The sequence below is a fragment of the Aquarana catesbeiana genome, linkage group LG01 (genome assembly GCF_042186555.1).
Source record: "Aquarana catesbeiana isolate 2022-GZ linkage group LG01, ASM4218655v1, whole genome shotgun sequence".
NCBI classification, from domain to species: Eukaryota; Metazoa; Chordata; class Amphibia; order Anura; family Ranidae; genus Aquarana; species Aquarana catesbeiana.
The window spans coordinates 799,003,913-799,017,482 of record NC_133324.1 but is presented as its reverse complement, the minus strand read 5'-3'; the positions used below and the strand labels follow the sequence as shown (position 1 = coordinate 799,017,482).

The following is a 13,570-nucleotide window of genomic DNA, read 5'->3' as shown; positions in this document are numbered from 1 at the left end:
TGCAAAGATGTGAACAGTGAGGCTGCAATTGTGGGCACTGTGTGGCTGCAATGGTGGGCACAGTGTGGCTGCAATGGCGGTCACAGTGTGGCTGCAATGGTGGGCTCAGTAAGGTTGCAATGGTGGACACAGTGTGGTTGCAATGGTGGGCACAGTGTGGTTGCAATGGTGGGCACAGTGAGGCTGCAATAGTGAGCACAGTGTGGCTGCAATGGTGGGCACCGTGAGGCTGCAATGGTGGGTAGAGTGAGGCTGCAGTGGTGGGCACATAGTGAGGCTGCAATGGTGGGCACCGTGTGGCTGCAATGCTGGGCACAGTGAGGCTGCAATGGTGGGCACCGTGTGGCTTCAATGGTGGGTACAGTGAGGCTGCAGTGGTGGGCACAGTGAGGCTGCAGTGGTGGGCACAGTGAGGCTGCAATAGTGAGCACAGTGTGGCTGCAATGGTGGGCACAGTGAGGATGAAATGGTGGGCACAGTGAGGCTGCAATTGTGGGCAGAGGTGAGGCTGCAATGGTGGGCACAGTGAGGCTGCAATGGTGGGCACAGGTGAGGCTGCAATGGTGGGCACAGGTGAGGCTGCAATGGTGGGCACAGATGAGCCTGCATTGATGAGCACAGGGGAGGCTGTGCTGAGGGGCACTGATAAAGTTGTTGTTAATATTTATTTTTGTAACTTAATTCTGCATTAAACATTTAAGTGTAATTTCATGGGATAATTTATGAGGGCGTGTTTACGGGTGGAATTAGGGGAGGGGCAGCGTAGGGGTTGGGTGGGGCAACTGGTGGCGAGTAACACTTGAGGCCTGGCTAGTAGCAGGACTAGAAAATTTGAGCCCTACAGTAAAGCATGCGTGTTATACTCACTGTGGAACCTAAGGGGTTAATCCTCCGCATTGTGTAAAAATGCTGTTTGATCCCGTCTTCTCTGATCCTCACCTTCTTCCACAGCCCCCAATCCACCTGCTGATAGAACAGAGCCTTGGGGCACTCTGCACATGATCAGTTTAGTTTGTATTGCTAGAGAGTTGTTTTTTTTTTTTTTTTTGGGAGGGTGCATGTGATCAGCACAGGGCCAACCAGCACTGTCCAGACAGAGGGTCAGGGGTCCTGCAGCATTAATAGGACAGTCAGAGTGGAATGAAAACTCCTCCTACAAGCTGTAACCAGACACATAGATAGAAGTCACAAGACTGCTATATACTACTGATGAGAAAAGGTATTTAGCAGTTTATATTTACTAAAATAATTGCATTTCAATGTTCTGTGTACTGTGGGAGACCAGATATAGAAAATGCAGGATCTTGGGTTTAATAATACTTTAAGCTCCATGTCAGATGTTGTCAGAAATTACATAGGGTTGATGATGCTCTCCTTCAGGTGACATGGTTCAGGCCTGGCTATTGGCTACTTGGGTCTGAGCACTACCTGCTGGACGGAGGTCACGCAGAGGGAATGTGATAAAGGTAAGTATAATTGGGTCCAGAAGTGGGCTAGTAAGAGTCTGCCACTATGTCTTGAGGCTTTCAACTTATGTTTTAGTGGTGTTTTGAAGTCAAACTGCATGACATTTGAAAAAAAAAAAACATATTTTTTTAAAAGAACTAGCTTTAATTTCACTTTCTAGCTAAGAAAGTGAAATCTTGTTTAATGGTGAGATGTTCAGATCAATAACAGATATGTAGGTCAGTACCTGATACCCTAAAAAATGATGTGTTAATGTCTACCAACTGAACTCTATCAAGGTGACCCACAGTACCACTTAAATACAGAAGAATAAACGCTTCTAAAGCATTATGGATAGGTTAGCCGTGCTCAGATATGATAGGACACAGACAAAGGACCATAGACATAGAAACAAATATTCAAAGCCTTGCATGTATAGTGGCAACATAAAAATGTGTGTTTTCATTTAAAGGATCACAGAAAAGGCTTTCTATTGTACATAAAATACCTACTGTCAGGTAAGAACAAAGTAAACTTACAAAACAACTGAGCTACTAATATGCTCTGAGCCAAAGTGGCAAAGTCTGTGGGAGCAGACCAGATCTGGAGTCCAAGTGTCAGGGGTCCCTTGGCAGTCGTTTATATTGGGCATTGTACAGCATTTTGTGGTTCTGTAACTACAGTACGTAAGATTATTTGATTTCCTAAACCTATGCTGTATCATTACTCAGGAATTCTAAAATTTTCAATTAAAATAATAAAGTATAATGAAATGACACAGTACCTTGTGAGGAGACCCGTTCCGAGCCAAGGGTGAAAGAACTTGTATGGGAAAGCCTTGTCCATATGTTTGGAAGTACTTAATATTGCCTAAACAAAACATTTAAAAAGTGCTTTATGAACAACAAACCACTTACACATATTAAAATACTACTAATTATCATTACCATAACAACTGTATGTAAATTAAGCAAAAACCTGTCTGTACCCCCTTGCGGGAACTTTCTCTTTCTTATATTATTTATCTCAGGTACTTATATAGTGCTGTAAATTTATGCAGTGCTGTACATATACGTTCACATCACTCCCCGCCCTCAAGGAGCTTACAATGTAGGTCTCTAACTCACATTCATACATACACATAATAGGGCCACTTTAGACAGGATCCAGTTAACCTGCCAGCATGTCTTTGGAGTGTGGGAGGAAACCGGAGTACCCGGAGGAAACCCACGCAGGCACAGGGAGAACATGCAAACTCCAAGCAGGTAGTGTCGTGGTTGGGATTCGAACCAGTGACCCTTCTTACTGCTAGGCGAGAGTGCTACCACTACACCACTGTGCCGCCCACTATGTGCTAAGGGAGCGTAAAACGTGTTGGCTGGTGATGCTGTTCTGTCAGGGATGGCTTCTGCTACTTACGGGGAGGGCTTTTCTTTTAATGCTCAGAGCTACTCGGTTGTTTGTTAATTACCAGCCACTCGTTTCCACAGTGACTCACCTGTTTACCATTAACCTGCCTCATTAGACCAGCCTACATCCAGCCCCTTTTGGTTATTTAGGCAGCTTAGTTCATTCTATCCTCACCCTTGTGTGGTCAATACCTCCTGTGTGTTCCTGCTTTTGTTCCTGTGTATGACTTGGCCTGGCTGACTTCTCTTCCGTTACCTGTTTCTGACTTTGCTTCTCACTTCATTGACTCCTGGCTTCCTGATTCCGGCTCGTCTGATTACCCACTCTGGCATTCAAACCCTGGCTTCTGTTTTTTACTATGTTCCTGAACTGTGTTATTTTTGCTATTTCATTAAAGGTGAGATTGTAACTGCATGTTCTGTCTCCGCCTGGAGGAAACCCACACAGGCACAGAGAGAGCATGCAAACTCCAGGCAGGTAGTGTTGTGGTTGGGATTTTAACCAGTGACCTTTTGCTGCCAGGGAAATGTGTTAACCATTACATGACTGTGCTGTTCTAGTGGCAAGGTGTCAAAGGGATAGGAAGTAAAAATCTCTTGAATGGGGGTGAAGGTAGCAAAGCATTTTTAATAGAGTGCAAAAGGGTTAGAATATCTGCAGAGTTGCTGTCCTGGATCAACAAAAATGCTGAACCAGACATCACACTATAGGCATCTCCAGTGACAGGTACTAGGGGCACATATCCAGGATCAATAAGGCCTGGAAATTTGTTTTCTGTGTGTTCTGAGGTTTTTGTCTTATGAGGAGGTAGAATTTTCTGGGTGTGTACGGTACACACTCCTGACCCCTGCACTCTGTTACGCTCTTCTGCCTGCTGTGCTCTTTTACATACTCATGATCCTTGGAATCTGTATGCTATATTGTTCAGTGCATACTGCCCCTGTTCTCTGTGCATTACATACTACTGACCCTGGCACTCTGTACATTACATTCTCCTGAGCTCTGATTCCTAGGGAGTTGTGAACATAATTGTCTCCCCCTACCTGTCCTGTGGCTATCTGTCCATTATCAGGATCCAACAGCTCACCAACAAAACGCTAGGTCTCGGGGGGTGCGTGGTCTGGCTGCAGGGCGGAATGGCTGCATAACGGCACTGCTCTGTTCAGACAGTAGAACCGAGGCAACTTCACAGCACAGGAGCCCGTGGCATTTACTCCCTGCTATACCCGCCAACAACGGGGACCACTGGGGACCCTCAGGGACATGTCCAGGAAGAATTCTAAGCCCCCTGTACCGCGCAAGTTGACCCAATTCTTTCACAGAGCGGCAATGGACTCCCAAGGTGGCGCCAACTCCAGGAGCACTGCAGACCCATCGCTGCCTCCCCTCCCGCCTGACTCATCTCTCCAAGCTCCTATGGATGGCTCACCACCCAAGGAACAGCTCTGCTCCTCTCCTCTTAATGTTGACAGGTACAAAAGGGCTGCAGACTCCCCTGCTCTCTCCAATAAAGGCGCAGGTGAGTAAAAGAAGAGATAATGTAATAAAATTCAGCGCTGACTAATATAACAATATAAATGCAAGCAGGCACTAAGGTCAACTCAAAAAATACCTCAAAGACATGTATATAAATAGAAAGTGCTGCGCAAATAAAGTTCATAGACAACTAATAAAATTGTAGTGTGGTAGAAGTATAGAAGAGCAGGAACCACCGGTGACAATAAATATCTGAATGGTGACTTTATCCCTCCACCGCTCTTAGATGGCCCCTCACCTCAGATATTCGACCTGAAACAGGTCACATCGCTTATAGGATTGAATGGATAAATCTGTAAGATACTCCTTCACTTCCTTCAGCTCACAATGCTCAGTGTAGGCAGATGATGAATAAAAAATAATATAGAAAGCAACAAACCATAGTGTTCTCCGTATGTATTTTATTAAAATTGATGAAAACTAAAAAACATCAATAACACTCACATGGAACCGGCACTCCGATCCGAGTGCCGGCTAGCGGGCTTGTGATCGTGTCTGTCGGGTGACCGCGGGTGACGTCACACGCTCCTTACCCCCGTACGCGTTACGTCCTATGGGCGGGACTTCATCGGCGTGGGGCGCCCCACGCCGATGAAGTCCCGCCCATAGGACGTAACGCGTACGGGGGTAAGGAGCGTGTGACGTCACCCGCGGTCACCCGACAGACACGATCACAAGCCCGCTAGCCGGCACTCGGATCGGAGTGCCGGTTCCATGTGAGTGTTATTGATGTTTTTTAGTCTTCATCAATTTTAATAAAATACATACGGAGAACACTATGGTTTGTTGCTTTCTATCTTATTTTATATTCATCATCTGCCTACACTGAGCATTGTGAGCTGAAGGAAGTGAAGGAGTATCTTACAGATTTATCCATTCAATCCTATAAGCAATGTGACCTGTTTCAGGTCGAATATCTGAGGTGAGGGGCCATCTAAGAGCGGTGGAGGGATAAAGTCACCATTCAGATATTTATTGTCACTGGTGGTTCCTGCTCTTCTATACTTCTACCACACTACAATTTTAGCAGGTGAGTAAAAAACATGGGAGATGATGGCTCTCTCACTAACAAGGAGGGAAGAGATCTAGGCTCCCTAGCATCCATCCCAGCCTCTAACAACCCAGTGTCTGAGCACTTTCTAAAATCAATTATTTTAACACTCCACAGGAATATACAGGCAGAATTCCACTCGTCAATGTCACAGGTCCACTGGAGAATTGATCATGTGGAAGAGTGCACAGATCAAATTGAAAGACAGATGGAATCATTTACTCATGCTTATAACAAACTGATTGATTCCCATTCTGGCCACGCAGCAGAGACCCAATATCTTAAAGCAGTTATGGAAATTTTATGAAGATGTATTTTAATATGTATTGTCATAGAGTCTCCCAGTGTTAGTTCTCCCACAGCCTGCTCTAAAGAGCTGACTGGAGCAGACTGGTGCTGGTTGAGATTCGTTTGGTAGGGAAAAGCTCCTTGGGGATGCAGAGAAGTGTTTGTAGAGTGGGGATATGTCCGCCAGCGAAGGGCCCCTGTGCGATCCACAGAACGATCGTTTGGGGGGATGTGTTCGCTTTGCAAAGACATTATTGGTTTAGCGGATGTGCGCTCGTGTCACTCCTGTATGCCTGATCAACATTTTTGGGGTGCCATGGTGTACACTTGCAGATAATCTCCCATCCACAGAGACGGTAGACAAAGCAGAATAAGGATTCACAAACAAACGGTAAAAACTGGAGTCTTTGAGTCGTTGTGGTTGGGGGCAGAGTTAATGATCTCAGGCTTCCTGTTTCTAACTGAAGATAGCTTACAGAGACAGGTGGCGGGAGACGGTACACACTGCCGCCGCCCAGGCAGGCCCATAGGACTCCCCTAGTCATTGTTCATTGGTTGTTGTATAACCCCTCCTGTTTGAGGGAATGCCTGTGCTTGATTGGTCGATTGTGAAACCATTAGGCTATATTGTTTATATGAATAAAGTTGGCTCCCAGGAAGGGATCAGGGCAGATGAAGGAGCAATGCAGCTAAGATGGTGATTATGTCTGTTTACTAGGGAAATGCAGGAGACATGGTTTAAGATCCCAGATGCATTATACTGAAAGGGCGCGTATTAGCGTAGGTAAGGTGGATTATACCATTAGACGAAATGGGCGCTTATTAGCGCAAAAAAGAGTATGGTGGGTTTATCCACGACAAAGCTAAAGTTGCAGACCTGGAAGATCGCTCCAGGTGGAACAATATTACATTCAGAGGGATACCTAAAAAAGTTAAAAATTCACACCTGGTTCGATTTATCCAGCAACTCTTCCTCAAAATTATTCCATCACTATCCCCATCTGATCTGTTAATTGATCGAGCACATAGGATCTATAAACCCAAGCATCTGCCTGTGTCCGTTCCAAGAGATGTGTTAGCCCGCATCCATTTTTTTCACATAAAAGACCAAATAATTAAAACTCGCCAGATCCGCACGCACCCTCCCTGATCCCTACTCAAAAGTTGCTCTTTTTGCTGACATCTCCGCCACCACTGCGCAGATGCGGAAAGGAATTATCTCCAATAACCAAAGCTCTTAGAGACCGCAACTTAGTTTACCAGTGGGGGTACACAACAAAACTCCTGGTCACCTATCAAAACCGAATTGTGCCAATGCACACACCAAAAGAAGGATATAAACTCCTCCACAATTGGGGCATCCCCGTAGCGCCCCATCAGCAACAATGCTCGGCGGGTCCTAACCCTCCCAGAATCCAGAGCACCTGGTCCTCAGTTGGAAATACTTAGCTCTTACTGGCACCCTAAGGCACCCTCCTGATTTACATCTAGCTACTCCATCTCCTGAATGGACAGCCACCTCTTGTTTCTCCACTCCCCAGGTTACAAGTGTGCTATGCACACCATACTGTTTCTTTGTTTTTGTTGCTCTACTTAAATCAAAATGCTTTGTTATTCAGCTATGTAGCTATTATGTTCTTTATAATGTCACCTATTTTGTTTATCCCATTTCTGCAAGTTTTTTGGACGGAGGGTTAGTGTGTGATCTTTACCTGGACATACCACAGCACCCTTGCTTTAACTCACATGTCACTTAAAATTGTCACACACAATGTTAAAGGGCTGAACATCCCATTTAAATGCAGACTTATGTGGAAAGATGCGTTATCCCATAAAGCAGACATAATATGTATTCAAGAGACACACTTCGCCACTAAAAAAAAAACCCTGTCTGCCGTCACAAATCGTTCCCCCATTGCTTTTTTGCCTCCACGGAGGCGTTCAGTTGAATCTGACCCTGATGGGTGCTTCCTAACTCTCTCAGCCATCTTCAATAATCACCCCCTGGTCCTAATCAATATCTATGCCCCTCATGAGCACCACAAGCAATGTTTCCACTCCCTGACAAAAAAACTCAGCCCTTACCCCAAGAATCAAATAATTATATGTGGAGAATTTAACACAGTCTTAGACCACTCCCTTGATTCATCATGTACAAATGGAAGACCTTTGGAGATGTTTTCATGCCTCAGAAAAGGATTACAAATTGTACTCCTCCATGCAAAAGTCCTATTCCAGACTGGATCTCCTCCTGGTCAACAAACATCTACTTCAATGCGTGAGCGCCTCACAGATTGGTCTGATTAAGTGGTCGGATCACGCTCCAGTTTCACTGGAACTTTATACCTCTTCATCTAAACCACCACAAACAACTTGGAGACTAAACGCCTCCCTCTCCCATCCTACATACCGAGGAGATCAGGTCTGAAATTCGACAATATTTCAAGATGAATTCAGGATCTGTATCTGATGATGCCTTACGGTGGAATACACACATGGCCTTCATTAGAGAGCTTCTGATCAAATTTGGTGCACAGGAGAATAGGTCCTGTAAACAAGCCATTGCTACACTGCTTCAGAACATCAGAGTAGTTGAGCGTTCCCACAAATATTCTCCCAACCCCCAAGATGAGGAGTAACTACATAAATTAATAACTCAACTACACTCCTTGCTACACACTAATTTTGACTACTATGTCAAAAGACTGCATACTAACTGGTATGCCCAAGTCAACAAACCTGGTGCAATATTAGCAAAACAGTACAAACGTAAGATGGCACAATCCAAAATCTCCTTCCTGCTTGACAGGGCAAAAAACTTTTTACCCTCAGGATATCGCCAATAGATTCAATGAATTTGAAGCCAAATTACATAACTTGAAAGACTCCCCTGTAGACCCCCATCCTACCCCTGGAACTATTTGCACCTTCTTAACATCCATTAATTTACCCTCTCACCAACCTGAACAACTAAACGATCTCTCCAGACCCTTCACAACCAAAGACATTCTTAAGGTAATCTCTAATCTCCCTCTACACAAAGCCCCTGGCCCAAACAGGTTCAATAATGAATATTATAAGTCCTTTAAAAAATTACTATCACCCCACCTTCAAAAAGCATTTTCCTCCTTTGCAGACTCTGGTAAAATTCCCAAAGAATTGCTAGAAGCCCTTATAGTGACAATCCCCAAACCTGGCAAATCTACAGACAATCCAGCTAACTATCGTCCCATTTCACTACTTAATGTAGATATAAAATTTTCGCAAAGCTACTAGCTTCCAGGATTTCCCAATATGTCCCATTACTGGTCCAAAAAGACCAAGTATGGTTTGTTGAAGGACGGCAGGCCTCTGATGGGACTTGTCGCTTTAGACCTGATTCAGTGGGCAGAGAGCAATCGAGAGCCTTCTCTGCTCTTGTCTCTTGATGCGGAGAAGGTCTTCGACAGAGTGCACTGGAATTACCTGAAGGAGGTTCTTTTGAAATATGGCTTTAGTGGCCCCATACTTTCAGCAATCCTATTCCTATACTCTCTCCCCAGTGCCCGAGTTTGGACTTCCGGACTGTTATCTAACCCCATTGACATCACCAATGGCACCTGTCAGGGGTGCTCACTCCCCTATTATTTTGCCTTAATCATGAAACCTCTGGCGATGTCCATAAGATCCAACCCCAGCATCTCGGGTATCAAGGTCGGTTCGGAGGAGCTTAAAATAGGTCTGTATACGGATGACGTCCTCCTCTCCAACCCTTTAGTTTCCCTCCCTGAAGTACAAAAAACCCTAGAGACATTTGGATCCATCTCTTTATATAAAACCAATGACTCCAAGTCTAGCATGTTAGATATTCACCTCGATACTGTCCTCAAAAATTTCTAGATTAACCCCTTTCTCCTGGGCACGAAACAACTCTCTCACATATTTAGGTATTCAGCTGACTGCACCTTCCAGCAACATCCTCACTACTAATTACAACAGAGTACTGGAAAAGCTAAATAAATATCTCAAGAAACAAGTGAAAGTATCCTGGGCTGGTAAGATTGCCCTAGCAAAAATGTTTCTTCTACCCCACATACTGCCCCAACACCTGAGGAAATTACAATCTATCATAAATTTGTTTATATGGAATAGAAAGCGCCCTAGGATCTAAGCATCTCTTCTCTGTACGCCAACATCCCTGGAAGATCTTAGTGCACCAAATATAGCAATTAATTACAAGGCGGTTATCTTGGACCAGACCAGACATTGGTGGATGTCCTCTGACCCACCATCCTGGATCCAAATTAGGGTTGCCACCTGTCTGGGACTCACCCGGGCAGTACGGTTTTGAATCCTCTGCCCGGGTTTCTGTTCGCCCGAGACCCAGACAAATCGGTGAAAGCCCCGCAGCACCAATCCTCCTCTCCCTTACTAACGGCTTCCACAGCTTTTACCTATAAGGGAACAGGGTGCTTAAACTCCCTGCACATGCTTCTTCCCGCCTCCATTGTGGATCCTCTGCCCTCCCCCTTGTGCAGAGCTCGGGATCGTCTGCCCCAGCACAGTCAGTGAAGGGGGAGAAGTTTTAGCAGCATGGAGAACACAGAAGAAGCAGTGACAGCCTAGAGCTTCATTGCAGACATCGGAGCTGTGCAGGAATTCTTCCTCTTTATCTGCTGCTGTGAGTCACCCCCTCCCCCTCCGGGGCTGCTCTGTGTATGACTCTCTGCATCTGTTCACACTTACTCATGGCACAAGTTTAGAGAATGCCATAACCATCCCATATGTTGCAGCTTGGCACTGCATGCACTTTTATTAGCCCTGCCTATTACTCCCCCTTGGGGGGGGGCGCATTTTGACACTTTCTTTCCCTGGGCGCCAGCTGACTTTGTCCTGGCACTGGCTGCAAGGGAGCCACAGTGGGATTTGTCTCTAAGATTTTGTCTCTTCAGATGGAGAGCGGAGGGGGTGGGGGTGGTGAACATGTCAGTCCCTCCCTGAATGAATACAGTGAGTAATCAGTACCTATTGCTTATGTGTTCATTCATGACTGTGCAGCTGAGGCTGAAGCTTGTGAATGAATAGAAAGTCTCTTAACAGAGACTTTTATTCATTCATACACAGTGCAGCTGAGGCTACAGAGAAAGGGAATAAGGACTATATGTCTTTAGTTACTTTCTTTGTCTCGAAAGACTGACGGGGGAGATTATACTGGGGGACAAATTGACCTGGGAGAGGGAAGGATTACACTGAGTTACAGACTACGTATGGGGGATGTATAGACTGGGCTATAGACTGTTCTGGGGGGGGGGTAATACTGCAGGACAAACTGACTTGGGGGAAGGATGTACTGGAGGACATTCTGACCTGGGGGGATATACTGGGGGGCAGACTGACCTGGGGGGGTAATACTGGGAATCAGACTGACCTGGGGGATTATACTGGGGGACAGACTGACCTGAGGGGATTATATTGGGGGACAGACTAACCTGAGGGGATTATATTGGGGGACAGACTGACCTGAGGGGATTATATTGGGGGACAGACTGACCTGAGGGGATTATATTGGGGGACAGACTGACCTGGGGGGATTATACTGAGGGACAGACCTATCTGGAGGGGATTGCACTGGGGACAGACTGACCTTTCAGCCACTCCCACTGCTTATCACTACTCTTAGGTCTTTTACAATTCTAGAATGTATACTGCAAAACAAAAAAATTGCTGTGCGCTGCTGAAGTGTTCGGGTTTGGCTTGACGAAAAGGTGGCAACTCAAGTCTTCAATCATCAACAAGAGCTACTCTCTCCGCTACCCTCCTTAAGTATCACGCGCCTCATCCTAAACTAAGTACAACTGTAGCCTCCATACGCATCTGGTCCTCAATAGCACATCCTGCAGTAGGCGTACCAACTAATAACCTTCGTCTCCTTCTGCTAGAGGCAATAACGCTCTTGTCCCCAGATCTAGAAGTTAATACTTGGATGCAAAACGGTATCACACAATTTAAAGACCTTTACAATAACTCTCACATATACTCTTTTCAAGTGCTCCAACATAAATTCCTCATCCACTGTAATGACTTTTTCAAGTATCTCCGTATCAGATCAATACTCCAGAATCTCAAGAGTAAGGACAACAACCTTCTTCAGTATGTCTTAAAATTTTACAACTCCCCTGCTGCCACCCAGAAAAGGATTTGGTACCTATACCGTTTACTCTCCACACAGTCAGCAAATTCCAAGTCTCCATTTATGTCATACTGGGAACTAGGGATGAACTCGATGTCCGGTTTGAACATAAATTAGATTCGAACATCGGGTGTTCGCCTGTTCGCCGAAGAGCGAACATTATGGGGCATTTCTGGAAAATTTGAGTGCCGCAGAACGCCCAATAATGCACTGCGAGATCGCAGTGCATTGCTGCATGATGACTGGCCAAAGCATGCACCTGACCTGCATGCTTTGGCCAATCACAGCGCACTCTGCTAAGAGAGACATAATTGGCCAAAGGAATCATGGCTCAGGGGGACTAAGTCCATGCCCCACACTATATAAGGCTGCTTACACAGTGGCTGTGTGTAGTGTTGTTGGCGTAGACAGAGAGATAGCTTGATTTTTATATATATATACAGTCAGGTCCATAGATATTGGGACATCGACACAATTCTAATCTTTTTGGCTCTATAAACCACCACAATGGATTTGAAATGAAACAAACAAGATGTGCTTTAACTGTAGACTTTCAGCTTTAATTTGAGGGTATTTACATCCAAATCAGGTGAACGGTGTAAGAATTACAACAGTTTGTATATGTGCCTCCCACTTTTTGGGGGACCAAAAGTAATGGGACAGTTGGCTGCTCAGCTGTTCCATGACCAGGTGTGTGTTATTCCCTCATTATCCCATTTACAAGGAGCAGATAAAAGGTCCAGAGTTAATTTCAAGTGTGCTATTTGCATTTGGAATCTGTTGCTGTCAACTCTCAATATGAGATCCAAAGAGCTGTCACTATCAGTGAAGCAAGCCATCATTAGGCTGAAAAAACAAAACAAACCCATCAGAGAGATAGCAAAAACATTAGGTGTGGCCAAATCAACTGTTTGGAACATCCTTAAAAAAAAAGAATGCACCGTTGAGCTCAGCAACACCAAAAGACCCGGAAGACCACAGAAAACAACTGTGGTGGATGATTGAGGAATTCTTTCTCTGGTGAAGAAAACACCCTTCACAACAGTTGGCCACATCAAGAACCCTCTCCAGGAGATAGGTGTATGTGCGTCAAAGTCAACAATCAAGAGAAGACTTCAAAAGAGTGAATACAGAGGGTTCACCACAAGATGTAAACCATTGGTGAGCCTTAAAACAGGAAGGCCAGATTAGAGTTTGCCAAACCACATCTAAAAAAGCCTCTGGAACAGCATTCTATGGACAGATGAGACCAGGATCAACTTGCACCAGAGTGATGGGAAAAGAAGAGTATGGAGAAGGAAAGGAACTGCTCATGATCCAAAGCATACCACCTCATCAGTGAAGCATGGTGGTGGTAGTGTCATGGCGTGGGCATGTATAGCTGCCAATGGAACCGGTTCTCTTGTATTTATTGATGTTGTGACTGCTGACAAAAGCAGCAGGATGAATTCTGAAGTGTTTCGGGCAATATTATCTGCTCATATTCAGCAAAATGCTTCAGAACTCATTGGAAGGCGCTTCACAGTGCAGATGGTCAATGACCCGAAGCATACTGAGAAAGCAACCAAATATTTTTATAAGGGAAAGAAGTGGAATGTTATGCAATGGCCAAGTCAATCACCTGACCTGAATCCGATTGCGCATGCATTTAATTTGCTGAAGACAAAACT

General features: G+C 45.1%; 1 protein-coding gene across 2 annotated transcripts in view; it reads right to left on the bottom strand.

Moving 5' to 3' along the window:
- LOC141114186 (cytochrome P450 4V2-like) overlaps positions 1-13,570 on the bottom strand; it is a 196,297-nt gene that overhangs the window by 164,945 nt on the left and 17,782 nt on the right. For both annotated transcript variants that reach the window (XM_073607734.1, XM_073607725.1), the window contains exon 2: positions 2,231-2,316. In XM_073607734.1, coding sequence (XP_073463835.1) covers positions 2,231-2,316 — 86 coding nt within the window. The remainder of the gene's footprint in view (positions 1-2,230; positions 2,317-13,570) is intronic.